This window comes from Plectropomus leopardus, chromosome 8 (genome assembly GCF_026936395.1).
Source record: "Plectropomus leopardus strain MGB_pleo_1.0 chromosome 8, ASM2693639v1, whole genome shotgun sequence".
Taxonomy (NCBI): domain Eukaryota; kingdom Metazoa; phylum Chordata; class Actinopteri; order Perciformes; family Serranidae; genus Plectropomus; species Plectropomus leopardus.
Window position 1 is genome coordinate 19379590 of NC_142183.1, and position 26702 is coordinate 19406291.

Sequence of the window (26702 nt, forward strand, 5' to 3'; positions counted from 1 at the left end):
GGGAACTAAATTCAGTCCTTGTTCTGTGCAGAAATGCCGTCTAACGTTCAGCCGAGCCTAATAAGAGGCTTCAGCAGTTTGTGGAGCCAAAGTTAAGTGGGTATCTTTCAAAGTTACAGTCTCTTAATGTTAAATTCTTCCTTGTGCTTCCTTGCTGAGCCACGCTGGAGAGATGCGTCCTCACAGTTGCATGTCTGTATTGTACAAACGAGATTGCTCTGCACACAGCACGACAAACGAAGTATGTTTAAATTCTGATGAGGGTGATAAATAAACATTGCTCAGAGTGAGCGTAAACTGTGAACAGCGTGGAGAGCAGCTCTACAATTTGTTGTCTGGCTCTGTGATAATGTATAGTTTAATGTGTGTATATATTAAGTTTTGGAAATATATATACTGCGATACTTTTTTTATACCACTTGTGTAAAACAACACAGTCTCAGTTAATTATACATTTGACAACCCAAGGTTGAATCAACGAAACAGCAGAGAAGAAAATCAGCTTGTTCTCAGCCTGTGGCCTGGGATGTATTGCCTTTTGGTTAAGGACTTGAGCACAGCTATGACATACAGATGTGTGTATGGCTAAGTTGTGGCTCTTGTTATTGAAGGCTATATAAAGACTTTTCCTACAGGTGTGAGTTTACATATGTTGGTCAGCTTTAACTATCAAATAAAAGGATGTTTAGCTTCCTTTTCATCTTTAGCCTACGACTTAACATGTAGCTAACTACAGAGAATGTGAGTGTATGTCACATTGTAATGTACAGGGGCACCTTCTTGTATGAGTATGTGCTCCTTTTTCTCTATTACAAAAGTGTAGCCTATGCACAAAGTCCAAAAACAAGATTGTTTGCAATGTCCAGGTATGCGAGTCGAGGTAGTGAGGTCTGTAATCCAGCCCTGGGCTGCTCAGTCATGTGGATCTATGTTGTTTATCGTGATTAGTTTGTCTAAATACTGTTGCCGAAACCCTCCTACAGACTGTGAGATTTTAGAAGTCTTTTAAGTTTAGCTCAGCTATGCTGTGTGATATGGACCTAATAAACGTTGGTATGACATCAAGTTTGATGTATGCAGGCTGTATGATGACAACACCTACTGAATTGCAGGATGCAATGTACGTCCATCATGATGTCCATCGATGTCAATACGCAAGAGCAAAACGTTGTCGGCATGTGTCATCCATCTAGTGGTGAGAGAAAATGTGAACAAACGTGAACTGAGCCCTTTGCTATAGTTGCATAAATGTGTGTCTGTAAAAAGTCAGAAGAAGAGGAGGAGGAGGAGAATGAGGATGTGGTCTTGGCTGGGGAAAAGAGGCCAATTTGGCATGCTAATTTCCAAACTAGAGCTCGAAATAAGTCTCTATTAGCAACTGCTTGCATTTAGCAATGTCACACAGTGTGTCATTTCATGCTGCATTGTTGTGGGTTGAATAGTAAACGTAGGTCATAACAGCAGTCACACTCGTCCCAAATTTCTGACACTTTCAGAGCTTTATCCCAGGCTGTCTTTGATCTCAAGACTGTGACAGCAGCCATCCTGGAGCCTCTCTCACTGTGCGACATATAACCACCGTTTTAAAGCTGCAACCAAAGATATCCCCACATTTCTTTGACGTTGGTCATCTTTCACCTGGGACAGCCCAAAATTGCACAGTGTGTACCGGGCTTAACAGGCACAGGTAACAAAGCGCGATCCTCACAAGATGGCGCCCCTGTTCAAAAAATTTAACATGGCTTGAACTTCACATGCTCTGTAGACTGAGGAAAAAAATGAATTCACTGGGCTTCTCAAAGGTGTTTCCGTTTAAAGAGTGATGACTGGTGACTTTAAGCAGAACATGTATGTGGTTGCTCGTAGTAACTTACATAATAGGTTGGTGTAAACAATTAACTCACACTGGTAGAGTCACTAGTTAACATGGCCAATTGTTAGATCAAAACCGATAAAATGATCTGTTTTCATATAAAATATTTTCTTGCATGTTACTCACTGCATGAGTGGACGTTATGAATCAATCGATACACCTTAAATACCGATATGGCGATCTAAACCACTCCTTTTGTTTTAATTGTCTCTGTTGCATAACGCTTTAGTGATGATTGGATCTTGAAGAGCTTTAAAAAAGTGTAGAAATTTCAACCAGATTCTACAAACAGCGAATATTCTGTATACTCACACAGAAAAAAAAGTGGTGAAGTGTCATTCTGGTGCGCCGCGGCAGCTCTACACCCCTGCCTGTGGCTGTTACGGCTTTCTCTTCAACAACAAAATCACCATGTGACTGGAGTTTGTTGTGTGTTGTGTGTTCACTGACTTTTTCTGTACCAGCACTGTGCACAGTTTCTAAGTTAAAAAAAATCCCATTTCTGTTCCTAGGACTTTATTCTTATCATAGGTGGTATTTTATTTAGATGTCTTTAGTCTCTCTTTTTTTTTTTAAATAGAAGTATTGTAATGAATTTTCAAACATGGTGCATCAGGGTTTGTGTTTACTGATCTCTGTCAGAGTTAAACAAAGGTGAGCAAGCCGGAAATTACGCTATAACAGGAAACACATAATTGAATTAGTAACATTGAATCACAATCATATGAGTGTAACTTTTTATAAACTGCAAATTCTTGCTTTCACCCTACTGATTCTTCATGCCATTACTACTTACTCCCTTCACCATGAATACTCTTGCTTTATATGATTTAGGGTTTGGTGTTTATAAATCTTTTTGTTAGGCTTTAATGTTAATACATGTTTGCATCTATCTTTATTTTCTAATACTCTGCCTGCTCAGATCCTTTAAAAGCTCCCACAGAGAGCAGAGCCTTTTCAGCTTAATCTAACTGTAAAACTGTTCACTATAAATGATTAAGTGATTGACATAAGTGTCTCTGACTCACTGAGAACTGTATATTTTGTCCCTCATATTTTACACTTTACTCACTTGAGAAAGGAACCACTTCCTGGCAGACAGGAGGGATAGTTAGAGTCAAATTTGCAGAGCTGAACTGAAGGAATGATTAGTTGTTATAAATACCAAATAAGTGTTTCCATGTGGTTGAATGGGCCCTAAAACCCTCCATCACTTTTTTTCAGCTAAGACCTGACATGCAGATGGATATTATGAACACTTCTGTGTCAGTCCTCAAAGGAAATAGCTTGAAGTACAGAGAAGGTTAAATGTTAATGTGGCAATAGTTTGAGGCAATGTGTGCTGACAGCTGTGATGAATTGTTTCCAATGTACTTGTATTACCACTCGTACTGTGTTTTCTGCATCATCCCACATGATAATCCCCATCCATACTTAACTACAGCCCACATATATTACCTCAGAAAATTGTAACATTATATTCTTTATTCAAGCTGCTCTTTATTGGTACATGGTTGTTATTTTCCACTTTGGAGGAACAGTCTTCAGTTACTTTTACACTATGATACAACACATAGATTTGGCAGCTGCACGTCACTGAATGAGCAACAGTAAAGACACGATCTGCATCCTTCAAAACAGGCACAGAACAATAGTTTTCACGCTACATGTTTCAACACATTCACCATGAAGCAATAAGTGTAATAAAAGTCAGTTTATCTTTTTTTTCCCCCTTCCGCTCTCTGATTTTGTGAATCATCGAATTCCATTGTCCGGGTTGAAATTGTGATACTTTGTGTTTCCACTGGAGTGCACTCTCGAGTCAGCATAAAAAATATAGTTCAGGAAAGTGATGACCAACAAGTTAATCGGCTGGTCTCATTCAGTCCTCCAGAGCTTCAGTACTATCCATAGTTAGGTCAAGAGCATATCAGGGACACGCACTGTGTGATGGTTGGATGCAGTGATTTCATGAGACGACTTAGCTCCATCCACGTAGAAGCATCATCATGTGTTCGGTCCTTGCTGGGTAGAGGCCAGCTGTTTGCGTACACTTTGTTCTTGCTGATGAGGTGTGGAGCTGCTGAGCTCCCTTTTTCTTTCATTGTTGTTTGGTGACTTACGGATAGAGTTGTTTCTAACAGGCGGAAGAGAGACACAAATCAAAAGGATTCTTTGGATGAACAATATGCAGAGAGGAAAAAATAACTCGCATAATAACCACTGTGGTGAGTGTCGACCAGCTCCTACTCTCGGTGTGTTTGTTTTATCAACAATCACAAACAATACATGGCTGCACATTGACACTTAAATTGGATTGATGGATGATAGAGATGTTAAAGGTTGGGTGCAAATACTATACGGGAATATTGTAGCACTCAGAAACTACTGCAATAATACTTTTCTTAAGATTTTTTAAATTAATGGTATATAAACAAACAAAAACAACCCCTCAATAAAATACAAGTTTTAATAGTTTTTTTGTCAGTTTTGTTAGTAAGTAAAAGACTAAAACAAATAGTTCATAAAAATAGAGAAATTCACAATAGAAGATGATTGACAATAAACTCTCCTGGTTATAATTAAGCCTCGGTGACTTCTTTTTTGAAGAGATCATCCTCTGATTATGGTATTATCTGTAGAGAAATCCTTGCCCAGTTAATGACAGTATTTGTGAGATGTAATGTTAGCTTTGTCAGTGAGTGCTGATTTTTCCTCTGAAAGTAAGACAGGCTAGAATTCAGTAGTTTGTTTCTTTAACTGTATTTGGCTATATCAAATAGGCGTGTCAAAATAATTATGTTATTAACTCATTGAGATCAGAAAAAAATGATCGAGGTCATGTTCATAAATGGTACGATATTGTTTGTTGTGTTTACAAGCATGTGCATTTACATAAGGGTGACACCAAAATTCTAGCTAATATGATACCAGAAAATTAGCAGCACCAAGGTTGAATGAGTAGAAAAATAATTGTAATTTAATTTAATGGTAAATAAAGTAAATTTAAATAATTTAATTTTAATGTCTGCAATGGTACTTATACAAATAATTGTAAAAGATTATCACAAAATACAATTCCAGTGTCTGAATAAAAGTTAAAGTTAAAGAATTAAAAGTTCATTGCTCTTTGAGAGGTTGCAATTGCACAATTAAGCTTTTTTATTATCAATATATATTTGGTTTGAAATAACAATAATACAGTTTATCGCAATTGTCTCTGGGACAATATATTGTCCACCAACTTTAATTACTGTGAGGGTCCCAAAATCAAATACTGGTATGATATTAACATGAGTCTGTGTTCATGTTGGCTCACATGGTGAAGTGTTATTTGATGTTACAAATTGTTACCGTATTTAAAGAGGACATATACACATTTTGCTTTAACTGATTATTATGAAGAAAGTGTTGATTACACAAAGTAATAGCTGTAGAATAATGACATCATCTGAGTTTACATTAGTTCCCTATAAGCTGTGCTTTCACTATAAATAAAGGCTTAATTTACGGCACAAAGGAGGTGCGTCAACCAATGCTCAACCAAACCAGGAGGAGAATAGCACTTATGTTTTCATTGTTAGCTGTCTCCAGTTACAAAAGAGTATCAATGCAAGTTATTTTTTACTGTTTCTGTCCTCAGTGGCAAAATTGGCGGATGGTGGAACAACAAAAGTAACTGTTGAAAAAAGTTGAAAAGTTGTCTGTTTCCACTTTAAAGTGCATTTACTGATCTTAAGATTGAATGTCGTTATTACTAGGGAGCCTTTACAATATATAAGAAAAAACACTTTTGTTGTTTTGTAGCTTTAACTAATAAACACACAAAGCAGTGCAGTCAAAGAGCAAACCACTTAGACGATACAAAGAAATGAGAGCAGGATGTGAAACTGGATAATGTATCTCCTCTTTGCTGAAAGCAAATTTCTTGGCCTAATAAGCGTACTGCCATATGGCCCTATGCACTGTGGATGACACCGCGAGGATCTGTGTGTCACAGTTCATTTGTTCTGAGCCTGACATGGTCTGTGGGGGCGAGAGGGATTGTCAGTGTGTATATCTACTTATGTGGTGTATTATGGGTGCTCCTACTGTGGCACTGAAGGCTTCCAAGTGGAGGGGCTGGAAATCTCTGTCCATGTTTTTGTCTGTCCGCTGCTCTTTCTTCTTAGGCTGATGGATTCTGGTTCTTGGTTGCAGCAGCAGTATAGTGAACACAGCACCCGCCTCACCAGCACAGGCTCAGCATGACCTGTGCTCATAGATAGGAATGAAAGATAAGAGAAATCTGAAACATTTGTCTTACTGATTTAGATTTTGTGTTTGAAAGTAAGAAAGAGACAGAATAAACAAACCATAATTATACACTGAGAGCAGGATCTCACACACAGCCAGTGTTTAGCACTGATAAAGGTACTTTGTTGGTGATACAGGTTAATTTTTATGGCACAGTGTTTGTCTCATTATTCTTGGATGTGAAGTTGAACTTTTTTTTTTAAATATTAGAATTTAATGAGTCTTAAATTGTGGTTCTGCATGCAAGAGCTCAATTGCTGATATTAATGTCTCTGCAATGTTATCAGGTCATGCTGTTTTGTGATCATGGTGCAAAGGATATATGCAGTATGCAGTATAATAATTTACCTTTCGTTGCCGTTGACATCAGTGGCAGCAGTGCCATTTGCAAATTGGATAGTTGCTGTGGGTGTCCCGCTGGTTATTTCCTGAAGGATAAAGTTTTGCTCTGCTAGACCTGCCCTGCAGGTGGCGGGGGTGTGTCCACACAGCAGTGTCACCTCTGTTAGCTGCTCTCTGGCTGAGAGGGGGAGGAGGAAAAGAAGAATAAACAGAGAAACTGGGGAAGATGATGAGTTCACACTGATGGCAGCATTTTGTTGGTCAAAATAAACGCCCGCTCCTTAATTAAACTGATTCTGAAACTGAAGAGCTTGAAACCCCAGATTTGCCTGCACACTTTTAAGTGACAATATGCCCTTAAATCTAAAAAAATTACACATTTTTCCTCTTACCCCTAGTAGTATTTCTTAATCTAGTTTGTTTTGTCATAAGTTGCCGTGTTGGAGTTGTTGGCTGTTGAGATATCTGCCTTCTCTCCAGTATAATAGAACTAGATGGCACTTGTGCTTGTGGTGGTAAGAGCGCCAAAATTTACATTTAAAAACTCACCCGCAATTTCTCGTTCTAGAAGTAATGACCCAGCTACTCAAGATAATCCACGGACCTTGTTGTGAGTGATTTCATGTGGGGAAATATTTTCTCTGTTTTTTTGTTTGCATAGGTTGTCAAATACTAACCTTTTGTCACCTGATCTGATAGAGATTAACAGCTGCAACATATTGTAACGTGGTTAATGTTGTGATGGTTTTGGCAGCAAAACAGCTTAGTTAGGTATAGAAAAAAGATCATGTTTTGGGTATTGGGCTAAAATAAGTACAATTGATACATACACACCAAATGGTACCTTTGGTATTGATATCACAAGGAAAGGTGCCAAAGTGTTGGCTTTTGAGGACCAGGGGATGAGAATGGGCTCCAATTACACCTGTCAAACGTATCACCGCACAGAGGAATACATGCATCTACAGATAGCTCATGTACCATCACTGAGCTAAGCTAACATACAGCTCAGTTGAGGAGAACGCCATTACTGTTAACATCTTGTGCTGTCATGAGCACGCATCTTTCCTCCATGAGTAGATGCATGCTTCCTTGTGTGTGGAGATATGGTCGGTGGGTTTAGTTCAGTAGAAAGTATGTAGTTCCTATATAAAACTGCTTGCAACAACGTCCCTGGATTATCTTGAGTATCTGGGTGATGAATTCTGGAAAGAAACATTGCTGTTGAGTTTTTCAAATGTATTTTTTGGTTGTTTTTTGTACTTTAGGCACCACAAGTCAAATGTTATCTACGTCTATTATATTCATGAAAAGGCGGACATCTCAATAGCCAATATCTCCAACTCTCTCTGCTGAATATCACCACAGGGAAGAGGATCTAAATAATATATATAAAATATATATATTTCTTTTTTTATTGACGGGTAAGGTCACTTTTAGCTTCCTTCAGATTTACCTGCTGTCATTGTGGGAGACGGCTGTCGGCTCCTCCACCCGCTGTAGGTAGGGCATCGACATCTCAGTAGATGGGTGTAAGCTGACCTGAAGTCTCTGTTGAGGGCTCCATAGAGGATAGGGTTAAGGGCTGAATTGGCGTAACCCAGCCACAACACAATGGGGAATTCCTCTACCTCGCTTGGGTCTGGATGCTCCTGGATGCCCAACACTGTGAACAGGATGAAATACGGCAGCCAGCACACCACAAAAGCTCCTATCACTGCGGCCAGTGTCATTGTGGCTTTGTGCTCCCGCAGAGCTACTGCTGTAATACTGGAAACCACAGTGAAACTGCTGGAAGTATTGTTCCTACAGTTGTAGCTTGTGACACAAGTAGGCCGGGCACTGATAATGCGTTTGGCTTGTGTACGTGCAATGCGGAGTATTCGGAGGTAGGTCCAGCACATGGCTACCAGAGGCAGGTAGAAAGTGAGAAGAGAATCAGTCAGTGCGTAGGGTCTGTTCAGCTCAAAACGACATTTCCCCTCTTCAGCCCAAGGCCCCTGGTTCTGCACAGTGCCATTAACAGTGTTCCACCCCATTTGGATGGGCAAGAAAGACACGGCCACAGACACTGTCCAAACACTGGCCATGGCCACGGCAACTCTCCATGGCAACACCAGTGAGGCGTATCTCAGAGGCATGGTCACTGCCAGGTAGCGGTCCACACTGATGGCCAGGAGCGTTAGGATGGAGGCAGTGCACAGCATGACATCCATGGAGATGTAGAAGTTGCAGAAGGCCGGGCCGAGCGGCCACACTTTGTTGAGCTGGAGAAGGGCGGAGAAGGGGAGGACCAAGAGGCCGAGCAGCAAGTCTGTAACAGCTAGCGACACGATGAAGCAGTTGGTGAGGCAGCGGAGGCGTCGAGAGGCGCAGACAGCCAAACACACCAGCACATTACCACCGACAGTCAGAAGGATGATGAGGGACAGGACGACACCCAGCATCACTTGTGACAACATTATCGCTGGTACTTCACTGTAGACAATCGGATGACATCATCTCTGGAGCCTTGTGTGAAACATTACTTTTTCCTTTCACTTTGAAACTAGACGGGAGGTCACACTTTTTTGCAAAGACGACTTTCACATCATGAGCCTTCGGCTCACATGTAATATTATTAAATATGTTCACGCAGAGTGTTTAAGTGCTTCCATTTATTAAGGTGCATACAATCTCATCTCAAGGTCTCCATGGTCAAATGTGACTTAAGATCTTTGCAACGTGTGATCCCTTTGCGTCCCTCTATCTCACAATATTTCCTCTGTTTGAATTATTAATTTACTTGACTGTTTGCTGTTCTTGCTTGGCTAAACCATAGCTTTCATCTTTCCCATGACTCGACCACACCAGCATTCCCATTCACACTCATGTCATTATTCGTCAAAAAAATTCTTGCAAGAAGTTGACCATTTTTCTCTTGTGAATGGTGCTCCCAAGAATGACAAAAGTAGCTCTATGCCCGGCTGCTGAGATGTCTGTGCTGGCTGGCAAACAGCTCTCTGTTTGTGTGTCTGACTCTTAGTGGTCCATGGCTTCACTTTGGCCTCAGCCCCATCTTTTATGGCTGTAGTGACATCTAGTGGACAGACACAAGAAACACAGTTAGTAATGGACAGTGTTTCCTGAGGTCTTTTAGATATTGAAAAGCTGTGATCACACAGCAAAGAGCTGTTATGTCATTTTGGTCTGGTTATAACTGTAATTTGATATATAATTTATTGACTATTTAGAGTTTATTTTTACAATCTCTGCATTCCCTGATTATGTTAGCCTAAATTATAGCAATTAAACTGTTCAAGTACAACAACCATAACTGGATGAGTATTTTAAAAAACACTAACGGATACATTCTTGTCACTCATTCACATTTGTGTGTGTGTGTGTGTGTGTGTGTGTGTGTGTGTGTGTGTTTGTGTCGGTAGTATATCTCCAGGATACAGGGTACCTGAGCCTTGTTTTTTCATCGATAGATCGATGCAGTACACAAAATGATGAAATACACGAATGAGTATTGAAAATTTTATTGGACATATTGAGTAACAAACTGTCATGAGGATGTATAATTAATATAAATGAAGTAAAACTAAACTAAAAACATAAAGCACTGCTTTGGCTGTTTTGGCAGGTTTTTAGTAGCTGATAAAAAATAATGAATTAATACCCTCTGTCAGAATGACTCACAGTTTGTTGGAAAAATTAAACTCTAAAGACTGTTTCAACACAGTTTTTATTCTCTGATAAGTTTCCAGTGAACTGTGTGATTAATCTGAAAGTTTTATCCTGAGACTAAACAAGACTTTCTAACTTTTGCCAATCAGTGGACACTGTGGTTTCATTTGTAGCAGCAGTAAAGGCGCTGCTATTGTACTCACACACACAGCCACACACTCACACACAAATTGTCTTTCTATACCTGCGGGGACCTTGGGAAGGGAAATTACATCATAGGTGTAGATTTTGGGGAGGGGACATTTCCCCCTCAATATTTAGAACATGCATTTGTCATAAAAAAATTAAAGTAGCGGAAGACTTTTATTTGATGGAATTAAAGACATTTACACCATAAACTGATGCAGATAAGTGGTTGACGCATGAAGTGGTACATAAAAATTCACCAGAATGCAAGAAATTAGGTGACATTTGGCAGTCTCCAAACCCAGCACTTTACAGGTGCCCCCCCCACCCCCACCCTGTGTTGAAACAAAACGTACGCCCTTGCCTCACTAAAAATGGTTTGAAACTAAAATCGGTTCTCACAAGGACTACATTTAGTTCTGTCTTGCGTGACTGCTGAGCTGTGAAACAGCACTTCTACACAGCTGATGTCTGATTCTAAACTTGAAGCCTCAAGCCTTGCATGTATGTCTTATGGTAAAGAATTCAGTATTGGAAGGCCAGAGTAATAATTAGTTCAGTCACAATGTTATACCATTAAAAAAAGGCATGTTTGTCATTTTCTAAATGGAACAAGGAAAAATGAATCTGCCCTTTAAGAAGTCAGGTAATAGGAATTCCAATCTGTCCATAATAAAACCACGACAGTAGTTTGTTTGGCTTCAGACAAGATGTGTAACTGTGTAAACAGCCTGCATGGCTTAGTGTCTCTGAGCAATCTGTCGCAGCGGGGGCGATGTTAGGTTTTGTTTCAGTTTCAGTTTCAGTATTGTTGCATATGATTAACATTTTAACACAGCTCTGCTCTGATGGAAGCTTTAGTCTGACTGATGAGAGAAGCTTTGTTAAATATGATTAGAGTGAATTGATAATAATATGATAATAGATGCAGTTACCACAAAAACCACAAAACCATAAATAATGATTTTTTTTTCATAATCAAATGGCATGTTAACATAATATCTACTTGTTTGTGCAATAAAAAAATCTCAGGAAGTACTTTTTGACAATCGCTTTCTCAAATATTAAAGGGACAGTTCACCCCAAAATCAAAAATACATATTTTTCCTCTTACTTGTAGTGCTGTTCATCAGTTTAGATTGTTTTGTTGTGAGTTGCCGAATGTCAGAGATATCGGCCGTAGAGATGTCTGTCTACTCTCCAATGGCGCTATTGGTAAAAGGAAAATTGTATTTTTTATTTTTGGGTGAGCTGTCCCTTTAAAGTTTTTTTTTCCCATAGACCTTGTCAAGTTTTATTTGTCCTTTGTAAACCCACTCATTAATGGCATGCAGGCACAAGTTTTTAATGTGTGCTTGGTGGAATGAGGATAACTACTTGATAAGTGAGGATGTGTGTGTGTGTGTGTGTGTGTAGTATATGCATTTGCGTCAGTGGGTGGTGGGTAATGTTTGCTCGTCTATTTTCTAACACTGTAATGGATATTGGGACACTTGCCAGACTTGCTCCAGAGCTGCTCACTTATCACCTCACAGAGAGGGAGAGAGGCAGAGAAGCAGAGAAGCAGAGAGGTGAATGCTGCTGGCTTCACATGAGGATGAGACGAGAAAGCATGGAACTATATAATTAAAAAAAGGACACAGGAAAAAAAAAGATTTTAATTAAACCTGGATCTGCTAAAACCTCGACACCATGTCTAATCTTGGAACTCCCCTAATCTTCATTTTTTTCCCTCTGTGGACACATTTCTGTCACCGACTCGTTGCTTTGAACTTCATCCAAAGCAAACACTGATAACAAAGCCACTAACATATGAAGTGCAGCTCTCAACTGCACATGACATCTCAGCCTTTATATTTGACAGAACCACAGACTGACTCAACGAGGCTACATGTTTCAACCGTTTTCATCAGCAAAATCTGTCTCTCACAGTGACGGTCACTTTATGCTTTTCCTTCTGCACACGCACACACACACACACTTGCTCACAGTTGGAATGAGTTTTGGCTTGGATCCAACATGGAGGACTGTCCACATATGGACATGTGTTACAGTCATTAGACGTTTTTCAGTGTCCTTGTGTCAACCCTGGTACATACTGTAGTCTATATGAGAGTGTGTGTGTGTGTGTGTGTGTGTGTGTGTGTGTATGTGTATGTGTGTGTGTGTGTTCACACAGGCATACTTGTTATCTGCCCTCAGCCAGATGCATTAGTTTCTTTTCCCATGTTAAATTGCATGTGTGTGAGAGCATAACCATATTCGTTTCCTGTTTATTTTTGCATAAACATTTGTGTTTTAATAAAAACTATATTAATACACAATCCTGCCTACTCACTTATCAAGAACCGCAAGAAAGTGCAAGACTTATTTAGTGCAAGTAAGATGCAAATGACTTACATGCATTTTTATGTTATCAAGTCACTGTTTGTCTGTTGGTCTACAGCAGTGATACTCAACTTACGGCCTATGGGCCAAAATTGGCCCATGATAGGAGGCCCAACCTGTTCTCACTCCCAACTTGTCAAATACTGCAGCTTTTTCAGTAATGCCGGTGCCAGAAACAGATGTGTGGAGACACCTTTTGTGGTAGTATGATATGCACCGGGCAACGGCTATTTCTGGTGCGGTGGACCACAGCGCAACTTGTCAAATACCACCATTTTGTCAATAGATCTCAGCATCACTGATGCACAAATGCAACCTTTACAGTGGTATGTTACGCACTGGGTGGCAGTAGTTTGTGATGCTGGCAGCAACTACCGCAAGCAAGTCTTTACAGGGCAGGTTGAAGGGCCGGTGGATATGTCAAACAAACGCTGGATTTTCACCTGGGAGCCTGCTGTTTGTTTCCTGACTGAAACCATAAGTCAGTGGAGTTTAACAAAAACATAGTGTATCATGCTACAGACAAAATTAACCTCAAATGAAGTGTTTTACCACCAATTTTTTTTGAGAAAAAGACTGTATGCAAGGTAACAATTAGAAACTGCATGTTTCCTATGAAAACAGTAACAAGCGTGAGTTGACACAAACATCCAAAACTGGCTCAGAAGGGTACCCAGTGCATCATGTTTTGATATGCATATCCAATGATAAAATGGTAGTATTTAACAAGTTCGGATGAGAACCAGTTGGGGTGCCTGATAACCCACTGGAAGTTTTTCTTTTTTACTTTCAATGTAAATATGGCGCCAGGGTGCATTATAGCAATAAAGCTTGCTTTAAAAAAAAAAAAAAAAAAAAATAAAGTGCCAGGGTAGTCGACCCCCTGACAGAGGTCTTGGCAAAGCAAGTTGAGTATCCCTGGTCTACAGTTACAGGAAAAAGTCACAGTCAAAGTCATTTGCCTTAATGTTGAAGCATGATATCCCCCTATAGTAAATAAAGCATCAGTCATTTAGACAGTCTGCTACTTTATTACTGACCATCTGTTTTCTCTCACAAACTTCTCATTAGTTGTCCCTAATGGAAAACAAGTGTGAGTGTTACTACATCTGTGTATATAATCACAGACACACTTGCATGTAGGCGTGCACTCACACACTAACACACACAACCCGAAACATATGTCTTAGTAATGGATTTTGAGGACTGTAATGGATTGTAATGACTACTGAGTGCTGTGTTTTCCCCAGGATGTAAAGGCTAGGAAAGGTTGTCTGCAGGGAGAATGTTGTTTCATGTTTTCAAGAGACAACGAAAGCTTGATCATGAAGGGGTCATCTCGGGATAGGCCGATCTGTGTGGACATAACGGAAATGAAACATTACATGAAGGAGTTCCCAGATAGGCTCCTCTCCTTGTCCCGTTTCCTCGAGCACAAGAACGATGCAAATGAGCTGGAGAGGCTTCTCTCTGTCTCATCTAGACCTTCCATTACTCAGTAAGTGGTCTGGTGAAAAGAGTCCAATTTGGGTATTGAGATGAAAGGAAAAGCAGAAAAGTTGAAACAGTGGCTCTTTACCAGACACGGTCTGAGCTCAGAGATGAGTAATGAGGTTATTTACCTCTCAGCTGGGCCTTGCTTCCTGATTTGTGAAATTCTCCGAAATAGTGTTCATTTTGTAAACTTTTTTTTCACTGACCAGATGTGTTGTGGTAGAAATAAACAGATAAGGAATATCTGTTCTTCTTCAGCCCAATCATAAAGCAAAGTAATCATGTCACAAATGCAAAGTGATGTGTTTGAATATATTTACACAGACTTAGGAAATTGATTAATTCTGCCCTCTCACTGCAGTATCGGGATTAGCTCTGAACTGTCAGCAGGGCGTGAAATTGACTTTTTCTATGCAATTGCTAAAAGCTAGTCACAGATACAGGAAATAACTTATTAATTCATTAATGCATTCATTCATTCAGACTATTAAATTTAATCAGTCAGCCTATTCGCCACCTAATGGTTGGAGGGGGATGTGGCAGTGTCTTCAGATGACTCACTAAATGAAATCGCTTGCTTTGTCTCTGCAATGCTGCTGAAATGTGTGGAGGGCTTTGTGTCAGCACTGTGTCACTGCACAAGTACATATAGTGCAACCATCATTCACAAGATGTTTTGGTAGTGGTTGGCCAACTGCAGAGTGGTCGAAAGATACTAAAAAATGTGAGTGAAATTGGCAGTAGCTGGTATTTATTCTGCATTGTTCTGAACTTTTTAGCAGAGCTGTAGATTGTTTATTTTGTAATTACTTTAGACCAAATCACAATGTTTGTTTCATAGATCTATAATTATAACCAGAAATTTGACCCTAAGATGGTGCCTTTTCAGTCCAGGAGTTGCTTTCCTGGGACATTCGCCCAAAGAAGTTTCTGGGATTACGTCAGGATGTGCCATGCAATTATAGCTGCGGATGTAACGGCTACCTGACTCTTCAACCATCAGTCCACAATAAGTCCCCTTCGCTCCTTGGTCTAGCGGTGGAAGCCCTAATTTAGCATTTAGCTAACTATGAAGTGTTAAAAGAGTCGGTAAAGGTTAGGTTTGGGTAAAAATGCAGGATTATGGTCCGGATTACATGTCATTACTCAGAAGGTAAATCACATCTTCATGCATAGTGGAAAACGTAAATGGATAAATGGATTATTGCTACATTTAGCCTCGTATGTAGTCTGCTTTGTAGCAGAGTTCAACTATCTGTGGCATTAGTGGGTTTGTTTTGTACCGGTGCTGGGCAAGGTCTGTAGGAGGCGTTTCGTAAAGGCTTCAAACAATGTGGCTGCAGCCCTATAGATACACGCAATTGTGTTTCTCCAGCTGGCCCTGCCTGCGAGTTCTCTCCCGACATTGTGATGATGTCACAGTTTTTTAAATCACGTTTCATAGCTCAAGGAAAGTTTTGCAAATAAAAATCCCCATAAACCAAAAGTCATAATACAAAGGCTCATAGGTGACCTTCTTTGTAGTTTCAGTTGTCCTGAACAGTTTTACATACGTTTCTTTTGTAATAGTGGTCGATGGGGAAAATAATTTGGGTCTCAGGGGAATTTTTTTGCTGCAATACTGCGAGTGGCCACTGGGAAAATAGGAAGCAAGGCTGAGCCGTCTTTCTGGGCTGAATTTGACAGTGCTATAAAACTTTGAATTGGCTTTCGTCAGAATGCCCACCTTATCTTGAAAGTAGCAGAATTTAACCACAACAGAAACAAACAAGTTCTCTGGTTCCACATATATCAGCTATTCAAAATACCTGTCAGGTGTCAAGCATTAGTGCAACGCCAGTTTTTAGCTATTTTGTTGTAGCGTTGGTCCCTGTTTACTTCCTGTCAACTACCGTGGAAACTATGAATATTTTATATTTTATAGTTTCCTTGTCAGCTACTGCATTAACAAATATTACAACAGGAAAAACAAAGGGGGCTATTTACAGTAGTTATGTCATCAAGTTTGAAAAGATCTCTACATTAAAGAAAGGGAAGGAAATGTAGCTGTTTGTAGGTCAATAAACATGCAATTAGCGAGGACTGTCGTACTGAAACGGCCTGCAGACATTAAAAGCAACTTTTGTCCCTGCATGCAGGGTCGGTCAGAGCAACATAATGCAATCAGACATCTCAATGCTTTGTTTATCCTAATATAATTCAATTGAGCAAAAATACTTGGCTCACTGACTTCCTCTACTTTTACAAAGAAATCTATAGCTGCCTGCATTTTTGTGATCTTGCTGACGCCCGTGTGTGTATGTGTGTGTGTGACTGGGTCTCCATGCGCGTGTGTCTGTCTTCCTGTTTGTCTTTGTTTTTTATCCTTGACAGAAAGACCCAGTGAGAGAGGGAAGTGGTCTGGGATGGTGGGTTGCTTGGTAACAGTTGTGTGTCGAGATCAGCGGAGGGAAGCTGTGGAATCTTGCCGAAGCGTGAAAACGAAACACACAGAGCTACAGATGTGATTGCAGACAGGTACACAGACAGGGGGTTGGGGCAGACGCATAAAATATGCATGAAGACTAACAGCATGCATTGCTCTGTCGGTGACATACATACACAAACAAGTTGAGGTCACATGGGTGTAATGGGTTGCCCTCTGTGAGTCAGTCTTCTCTTCACCACGCCTCTGTTAAACATTGCAGCTTCCGTATAACGTGCTTCAAGTAGACACACACTGAGACATTTCTATTGTAAAACAGATGCACACAAAGGTTCAGAATCCAATTTCCTGTCATGCTATCCAGTTGCACTTCCTAGTTGCTATTTAAACAGGGAACTCTCTAACTGCTTAGCACCAAATACAGTGGCCTGGCCTAATCATGACACTTAACCACATCCTCTCTCTCTGCTGTCGGCTGTTTAAGCTCATACAGACATTGCAGATTGACTTGCTCACTTTGGTTAACCCTTCCAGTTTAAGTTCTACAAGTAATGATGTGCAGCATTTTTGCTGCAATACATTTTGCTATTCTTTAGTCAGCTGTCATTATAGTGATTTAGCTTAGTGCAGTTTTATAAAAGATATTACTTTTTTTGTGGTAAATATCAAATGTCACATAGTCCTTCTCCAGCAGGTAAATCTTTCTAACTTGCTCAAGCAATAGAGGAAAAACTAGTTGATCATTCATCCATTCATTCATTCATTCATTTCTTTAACCACTTATCCTTTTAGGGTCAATGTGAGCATACACCTATGGGCAATTTTAGGTTACCAATTAACCTGACCTGAAGATCTTTAGACTTCTGGATGAGGCAGGAAAACCCAAGAAAAACAAACAAACCAAAAAAATGTTAGCAAAACACACAGGCTGTACACAGAACAGCCCCAGCCGGCCGGTGGGTCAAAACCCAACAAGGAGCCCTCTTGCTGTCAGGCGACAGTGCTAACCTTTGCACCACCCTGCCACCCAGTAATTATTATGAGGGGACGCCATCCACCTTTTAGCAAAATAACCAAAATGCATCCCCCTTGTTGACCTGTTATCCCTCTCCATCCCCAAGTTCAGACACAGACACCATCCCATCCAGACCCGGATGTATAACTGATAAATAACTGAGAATTCGTAAATTTTGATGGAGCCTTTGTAATTAAACCAGTGCATTACAGACTAGTTGCATGTGTTAAATCATCTTATAGAGCTACTAGGCCAATCAAATCTGTGCTTTCCAATAGGTATTGTGACTCAAGGAAGTTGCACACACAAGAGCGACGGAACAAAAGACAACAGTTAGAGAAATGAGTTAAGAGAAAAATAATTTGTTGTGGCATGTTCTAAAGAGAGAAAATTTGACAACAAAAACAGATCTTTTAATCAGGATGGACAGACTCTTGCATGCTTATTCTTCCAATTTTCAGTGACAGTGAACATGTTAAGACCAATTATTAAAACCAGCAATGTAATTTGCAGTTATGAGACAGAGTATCTTTTGAGCAAATATATCCACTCAAATCCAAATAGAGAGTGTTTAAAAAATGTTTTTTTTATAAATCCATATATTAATATAGGTTCATTCATTCATTCATTCATTCATTCATTCATTCATTATCCAAAGGGGTGGATATATAATGGCATGGAGTCAAAAGTTAGACATTACACAGGATTGTTAATATGTGACCATACTGCTTAATGGTGATGAGCATTAGTTAGCTGTGAAAACCACAAATACTAAAAATATTAAAAAGAGCGCCAGTTACAGAGACTCAAACTTTATCAACAAGCCAGAGAATAAGATGTCACAGCACTGGTTGTATTATTTGAGTAATCTCTCAGGAGTGCAGACCAGGAAAACCATCATAATGAACAGTTTCTTATCTTTTCAGACATGGCTAATATGATGCATAAATTAATAACAAAATCAAGAATCTTGTGAATTAATACTTGAAATAAGGATAAAATTCTCTTTTACATTTTAATCAGATTTTCAGTCCAGTAGAGTGTTGAATATTATCATTCTATTCAGACTGTGAGCAAGTCAGAGAACGCTTATCATAATTAGCCATTCATATCTGCTCATTTGCAACTCTTATACCCTTTAAGATGATTTTTTTGGGGCTTTTATTGCCTTTAATTGACAGGACAATGTGAGCGTGATGGGGGATAGAGAGGGGGAGACATGCAGCAATGGGCTGAGGCCGGATTTGAACCCACTGCTGCTGCGGCGAGGACACAGCCTCTGCACATGGGGCGCCGCTCTATCCACTGAGCCACAGGGCACCCTGCAACTCTTATACCCATTAAGCTTAAGTACGAGGAAATGAACAAAAAATAGTACGCACCAGCTCCTTTGCACTCTCATTCTTTCTTTCTATATTTCTCTTTAATGATGTGTTACTATGGAAACACACTTTTGGTGTACGAAACTAGAAGGGTGAAGTTCAAATGTAGAACACTATATGACATGTAGCAACGAGTATAAGATAAATTACACACGCACACAGCATAATCTTACTTCCTCAATTCCAGGGCTGATTAAATGACCCCTTTGTATATTTGTCATTGTGCAGAGTTCCCATTCTCACACCAGGGTCAGGACCAACGCAGTTAAGCTCTCCAAAACCACAGACCTATAAATTAGAATCTTAACTACACAATTATAGAAAAAGACAGAAACTGTTTCCCAGCAAATCAGCTGACAAATGTTCAGGACAGAAACTGATGATCTGAGTCTGCTCAAGACAGAGGTCGCATGTCAGAAACCACACACTAGCATCTTAAGCTATATCTATATCTCTACTTTTGACTTTTCCTTTTCATGTTTTTGCATGAAAATACTAACATTTTTAACTCTAAAAAGTAGAAATACTCCAAAATCTAATATCAATGAGTAATAAAAGGGAATTAAACCACATTTTAATTCATTGTGCTGCTAATTACATAAAGGATTTATCAAATATTTGACAAATATTGAGTTAATTTAGTCTATCCATGATTTCTTGTCCCATAATATTCTTGTTTGGCTGCTGAAATGTAGACCAGTGAACAACACAGAGCAGATATTGAGTCAAACTTAATTTTTCTGTTATACCACAAACACAGCTGGATGGACTATGTTTTTACGAACACACACACACACGCATAACTTATTCAAATTCACATTTGTTTACATATTAAATATATTATTATATAAAGTAGGAATTCATCAACTCACCTCAGTGCTGCTTTTCCTTTTGTGAGACGACTGCCCCTGCTACTCTGCTCTCCTCCCTGAGAGACGAAAGAACAACAGTCTCTGTCGTGAAGTGTGTGCGTAATGAGTGTGTAAGTGTGTGGGAAAGTGAGGAGAGAGAGAGAGAGAAAGCGAGGGAGCACATCACACACAGCTCGCTCTCTCTCTTTCTCTTTCACTCTTTCTGCATCTCCTCCTATTATTCCTCTTTGTCTCTTCGGGGTAATTTGCTTTTGAAATTATTTTAATAGCCCCTCCATTCTCTTATCACGCCTTCTTACTTGCATGTGCCAGCCGCTGCGATAAAGCAAAACTGTTGCCTTTGGAGACTGGGCTGTATTACCTGAATAATCCAAGCAACCTGTTGCATTCAGCCCTAATGGAATCGCTGGCAATTAAGACCAGTTTGTAGTGGGTAAAAACACTGGAAGGTTTTCATGCATGCATGCATCATTTCTTGTCTTTCAAGATTTTTTTTTTCCTTCCGTGTCTCATGCTGACACAAATACCACTACTGTCTAAACTTTAAACAGTTTAGTAATTCTTCGGAGCTTCATGGATGGGTTGCTTTTGGGTAACTCTATGAGAACTGGCACCAGTTGCTCTGGTGTGATGTCAATGACCCAATAGGTCACAAAGATTTCTAAATCAATCTTTCTATTTCTGGTGCAGCCTTTTACTCAGTCCTTGTATCTATTTTTCATGTGCTTTGGCTCCCAGTGTGGCCTCTCTTCCTTTCCAATATCAATTCATCTTCTGTGCTGAACATTCATAACTCTTTTCATAACTTTTGTCCGTTTTTTGTCTCCATTTTCCTTATCGGTCTCTTCTCTGTCTGTCTTTGGCTCTGTTTCTGGCCTTCATATCTTAGCTGCTGCTTAATTTAATCTTTCTTTGTCTCTTTTTGTGTCTTTTTCATTCTGTTATAGACTGTCCCTCTGCCCACTGTCTCTTTTTATTCTTTCATCTGTGTATCGCTTCATCTTTGCCTGTTACATTTTTCACTTTTTTTTTCCACACACCTCTTAAGCTCCACCTTTATTTCTCCTTGTGTCACAGCAACAAGGTTCCACTTTTGTTCCACTACACAAAACTATGCGATAAGATATCTTTCTTTATCATTCTTTCTTTCTCCTCTCCTGAACCTGCCTGTCTTTCTCTCACTCTCCCTCTCTAAAACACACAAATTCTGTCACTCATTTCTAGCGTCACCTCTTTTATACACATACTTGTTAATGTTTCTCACCTTTCTGCAGCCAACAAGTTCTGTGTTTCCATAACAACATATCATCTGATATTTCTGATACCTGAGTCGCACACCCACCTGGGTTGATGGTGACACCAGTCCTTTAAGTGATATCTTTTGTAATTAACACCATAGTTGGGTGTTCCTTGGTTGTGACGTCTTAGGGCCCCATGTGTTCCCATGCAAGGCAGAGTAAGGAAAAGGGACCCTGTATTTAAACTGGTAGTGTGAAAAAGGCAGTTGGCAGTGGTACCTCTGATTCCATTAGCTGTGTAATATAAATCTTTATTACAGAATTAAACCACAGCTCCCAGTCTAGGTCAACAGTTTAAAATATGCATATCATGATAAGATAAGTTGAGGTAATACCAAGGGAATATGACAAAAAAGTGAAAAATGATTCAGAACTCTACCACCCTCTTTTGGCTCTGCAGAGTAATGACATAATTGCTAAGAAAACAGGTCATTTGTTTTAGTCACAGGCAAACCGCAAAGCAAATTCAGCCAAAAAATCCCTTTCTGTTGTTGCAAATGATGATGGAGAGAAATAAAATGGTCATAGTTTCTTAAATAAAACCGGGCAGCAAGAATTTCAAAGCAACATGCTCGATGAAGTAATATTTGTGTTCAGAGAAACAAATATAAAATGAACTCTAAAGGTAAAATAACTTAAAACTTACCAGAACTTTAATGAAATGCAACAATAGCAGACTCCCTTATCAGACCCACCAATGCTTTCCAATATTTATTGCTCCATCCTCACTCCCTCCGCCCAAGTTAGCAATCTTGGTGTTATCTTTGATCCCACCCTGTCCTTCCTGCTCCATGTCAACAACATCATCAAAACAGCCCTCTTTCATATCCGTAACTGTTCTCAAACCCTCACTGTCACCTCCTGCTGCAGAAACACTCATCTATGCACTTGTAACATTCATGCTTTACTGCTTTAACAGCATCCTCTATGGAACCACAGACAATGTACTTAATAATGTACAGAGCTCTACCACCCACCTGCTTACCACAACCCGCTCACGTGACCACGTCATCCCAGTCCTCCAAGACCTCCACAGGCTCCCAGTTAAACACAGCATAAAATTCAAGAATCTACTCACCACCTAAGGCCCTTAACAACATGCCTCTCCCCTTATCTCTCTGATCCTCTCCACCAGCGCACCCCCTTCCGATTCCTTCGCTCAGCTGATGCCAGCCTCCTTCAAATACCCAGGAGTCCAGAAGCTGTTGGAGCCGCTGGTGTGTTTCTGCTTTCTGAGGACACATGGATATGAGGTACTCCCAAACTGATGCATGCAGGATCAGAGCTGCAGTCCTTCATGTTGTTTATCAGCTATATGAGTTAGTATTCTTTTTGAATGCAAAACAAAATGTGAAAAATATGAATACTGCACACCTGTTGTGTGACAGCTTTAGCAAGAACAGTGAGACAGATTCTCATTATCATCTCTCCAGAAATGTTCAATGTTTCAGAGACAAAGACTTTTTATAAAGTTAGAGATAGATTACTGTGGCCAGAAGAGGTCAGGATAACGATATTATCGCAATATCCATAACAAATCTGAAATAATAATAATAATAATAATAATAATAATAATAATAATAATAATAATAATAATAATAATAATGACATCAGTCAGATTCATCTGTCAGTATATTGTCTCTTTTCTGGCAAATTAAGTATACTCAAAATACGAGTGTAGGGACATGGATAGAGTCTACAACCATAAATGTAGAAATTGCACAAAGTAATTACACTTAATGGATAGTGAACCAGGTGGTAAGGGGGGAGGAAGACAAAACTAGAACTGCAAAAAAAAAAGGAAGTGAATTATAATGTGATTATTTAAACAATATTACATCTTATTGTATATACATATGTGTATTATCAGCATGATATCAATATCATTCAAACATTACAGTTATTGTCAATAGCAGTATATTGGGACACTCCCAATTAGAAATTCAGGAGTTTAGTTGTCTTGCTGTTGACCAGCCCACAGAGACACTCAATTCTCTTTTACCGAACCAGAATTAGAGTGAAGTTGCAAGAATATGTGCATTTGTAATAAGTGATACATTTAATATAAAATTATGGAGTACCCTAGGAAAGAGTCCTAAAACCAGGAAATCAGTATAACAGCACCTTTGGTTCCCTGGTCCCCAAGTCAGCAGGTTTTTTGAATGTGGGTTTTTGGTTAGATGCCTTGAATAAAGTCTGTGTTGAACACAAGTATAAGAGACTTTCAAGTTTTGCTCTATGACATAAAATACATCACGAAATACTCCAACTATGAACGCTGAAGCTTTTATGTGTATTAAATAAGGTAGTTGCTAACAAGTGGTGAAGTGAGAGGCTGAGCCCTGCTGAATACAATTTTAAAGCCTCATTGTGCAGCTTTTTACCTCCGGGGATTGCATTTTGGCTTCAAAAGTTCTGAAAGTGGTTTTCATATGTGAAGCTTATCATAAAGGTTTGTTCACTGCACAGCTTATTTTCTGCAATGACCCAAAATCCAACGGAAAAATCCCATAGGCTTTTTGAGGAGGGAACCAGGGTGAGGCTAAATTCCGTGTCAGCCTACAGAAAAACGTCGCCCCTGTGGCACTCTATTAGCGATAAAAGCATCAAGTCTGATCATGGTGACATTTAGTCTTTCTTGTTGTGAAGGGAGGAGACAGTAAGTGATGGTGAGGTGAGATTCTCTGTACAGGGACGCACATCAAGCTATTGCCTGTGATGCCGCGTCGTCACTTTGAATTTCAAAAGCTTGATAAATGATGCACAAAGAGAAGAGGTGAGGGCACACAGCAGGAGCCGGCAGACTGGCGATTGAAGTCATCCAGGGTCCAATGTCTTTAAACACTGTGAGTGTTTATTCTGTTCCGATTTGAGAATGAATGTGCATTCTATACATTATTACTATTTAACCGCTCTGTAACAGGAAACTAAGTTGTTGAAGTTTTGCAAAATGGAGCCTGTTCACACTGCGCAGGCCTGTGAGCTCTACAGGACTCCACCTTGTTGTACTCACCCACTTCCCCTTCACGGCCTAAAGACAGGAAGAGAGGAGAGGCAGAAGAGGAAGAAAAGGCAAAGGGGGATGGGCTTGTTGCTTTCATTTAAAGTAAAAAGAAAAAATACAGAAGTGAAAAATTTAGTAGACACCCTCAAAAAACACAGAGGTAGGAATTATTTAGAAAGACTCAGAATAGAAAGTAGGTAAAGGATTACATGCAGTGATGGCTCCTTGGACGAGGACCACCACGGAGCGGTATGGTGTAGGTAAGTCAGTGTGTGCTCACCAGTGTGTGTCTTTGTGTTGCTACATGTTGCTGTCGTGTTTCTCGTTTTTAGATGTGACTGTAAACTCTCCAAGCTGTCAATAAGAAAAAATAGATGCCCATCACTTCCTACTAAACAGGATGTGAGCAGGTGCAGACGGCCTCACAGAACATCAGGATATACACATCAGATTTAACTCTATCACAGAACTTAAACGCTAAAATCAACAGAACCTATAACTGCTGCAGTGTAGGGGATTGTGTGTGTGCTAAAATCATAAATCACCATCCACCCTAAGCTGATGGAGAAATGAGAGGCAGTCAGTAGGCAATCTTTATGCATTACACAGTGCAAAAATACAGACTCAAGAAGATAAATTATTCCTGAAAATGACAGCGTTAGGTGTGGAATGACTGATTTCGGCTCCAGGAACAAATCCTAGATGCTTAAACTTCTAAGTACAATCTGGAGTTTATCTGTAGTGTGTGGGCTGAATATGGCCGAGCTGATCAGCATATGTTGCCGTCAGATATGCGAGACAGACACAGACTTAGAAGGAATACAGATTTTGGACATCTACTACAGAATGTAATAGCAAAGGTTCACTGGCCTGTTGCAGAAGATGCATTGATTTATCAGTTACTTGCAATAAGTTAGGCATAAAGTTTGTTTTGTAGAAAGTGAGTTGAAAATTTAAAATTTTAAGTTCTATGGCTTAATAGGTAAATGGTGAATAAGGCAGTGAATTTATAAAAAAAAAACCCATCTTGAATCAAATACTAATAAGATTACCAAATGAAGTGTTATCTACTTTATCTAGACTGAATATCTTCCTGTGCTGTGTAAGACTAGTAAGACTACAACACAGGAAGTGGAGGAAGAAGGAGGGACATTTTTTTTACCTTGAAGCTGTGCATCTAAATAGGCTACTGTAGAAACCACCTCATGCTATGAACTGTACAAGTATTGTACACAAGTATTGGTCTAAAATTAGTATACCACATACAGTCGCAAGAAGTATGCTAATCAGCAGTCATTTTGTAGCTGTCTGACTGTTTACTGCCGAAACATTAAGTATAGGAGGGAGCGAAGCAAGCCTGTTTGCTACTGCAGACAGTTAACGCCAGTTTCAGTACTATGCTCACTTTCTATAACAAACTGACACCCAGTGCTGAGTAGCTGCTGCCAAAGCTCTTCCTACTCTTTTGTTGTGCCATGCTGCTGATGCAATTCGTATTCCTGCTGCAACCATTACCCCTGCTGCTTATACTCACATACAGTAAATCTAAGGCTGAAACTGACAATTATAGCCTGCTCATGATTATTAAAACTGCTAGTTTATTTTCATTTAGTTAGTGAAAATTTGAAAATATCTGTAATATTTTATTTCATTTTGTGTTTTTATTTTTTCAGTTGATCTGTTTTTTAAAATGTAATTTTATTTTATCTTAAATGATCGTGTTCAGTTGTTTTTTATTGCTTGTTGATTTCAAATGTATGAAATGTTGCTATGTTTACTAATCAAAAAATTTAATGCACCATTTTTTTGTTTTTGTTACCATTTTTCACAGGTTTAAGTTAAAGATGTAAGACTTTCTGTGCACTAAATAGACAGACATAGATAGATGGATAGGTGGATAGATACTGGCTGTGTTAAATGTGTCAAAATCCATGTTAGTGAGCACTACTCCATCTCCAGGATAAGCCATCCACCTGACAGGTGTGACACATCAAGATACTCATTAAAGATCATCATAACTACACAGGTGTACCTTGGGATGGTCACATTAAAAGCACACTCTAAAATGTGCAGTTTTATCACACTACACAATGTCACAGATGTCACATGTTTTGAAGGAGCATGCCATTAGCATGCTGACTGCAGCAGGACTGTCTGCCACAGCTGCTGCCCGGTTGGATGTCCTGCCAAATTTATGGAAACAAAATTGGACATCAGTTATGGCAATGAAATGAACATTCAGCTCATGGGTAACCGCTCTGGTGGACATTCCTGCAGTCAGCATACCAATGGCATGCTCGCTCAAAACTTGCAATACCCAGGTTCCCACAGTCTTGGGAAACCTGGAAAAGTCATGAATTTCACATACCTGGAAAAGTCACGGAACTAGTGAAAATTCATTAAAAGTTTTGGAAAAATCATGGATTCTTTGTGTGTAATAAATTAAATGACATTA

The 26702-nt window shown here is 39.5% G+C and overlaps 2 protein-coding genes across 4 annotated transcripts in view; one reads left to right on the forward strand and one right to left on the reverse strand.

The window, feature by feature from the left end:
* Positions 1–3335: 3335 nt before the first annotated feature.
* hrh2a (histamine receptor H2a) lies at positions 3336–20176 on the reverse strand. Of its 3 annotated transcripts, XM_088081070.1 has the most exons (6): positions 19946–20173; positions 16853–16981; positions 7968–9590; positions 6518–6689; positions 5966–6125; positions 3336–4010 (listed from the first exon to the last, which is right to left on the reverse strand). In XM_088081070.1, exons 3-5 carry the CDS (start codon positions 8971–8973, stop codon positions 6116–6118), a joined length of 1188 nt encoding a protein of 395 aa, XP_087937196.1. In that variant the 5' UTR covers positions 8974–9590; positions 16853–16981; positions 19946–20173; the 3' UTR covers positions 3336–4010; positions 5966–6115. The 3 variants fall into 3 exon arrangements, with proteins under 3 accessions (XP_087937196.1, XP_087937195.1, XP_087937197.1); XM_088081069.1 differs by lacking the exon at positions 16853–16981; XM_088081071.1 differs by lacking the exons at positions 3336–4010; positions 5966–6125; positions 16853–16981 and having other exon boundaries at positions 6544–6685; positions 19946–20176.
* A 4102-nt stretch (positions 20177–24278) lies between these two features.
* Positions 24279–26702, forward strand: part of dock2 (dedicator of cytokinesis 2) — a 141515-nt gene continuing 139091 nt past the window's right edge. The window contains exon 1 of the mRNA XM_088081072.1: positions 24279–24507. Coding sequence (XP_087937198.1) covers positions 24465–24507 — 43 coding nt within the window. The 5' untranslated portion in view covers positions 24279–24464. The remainder of the gene's footprint in view (positions 24508–26702) is intronic.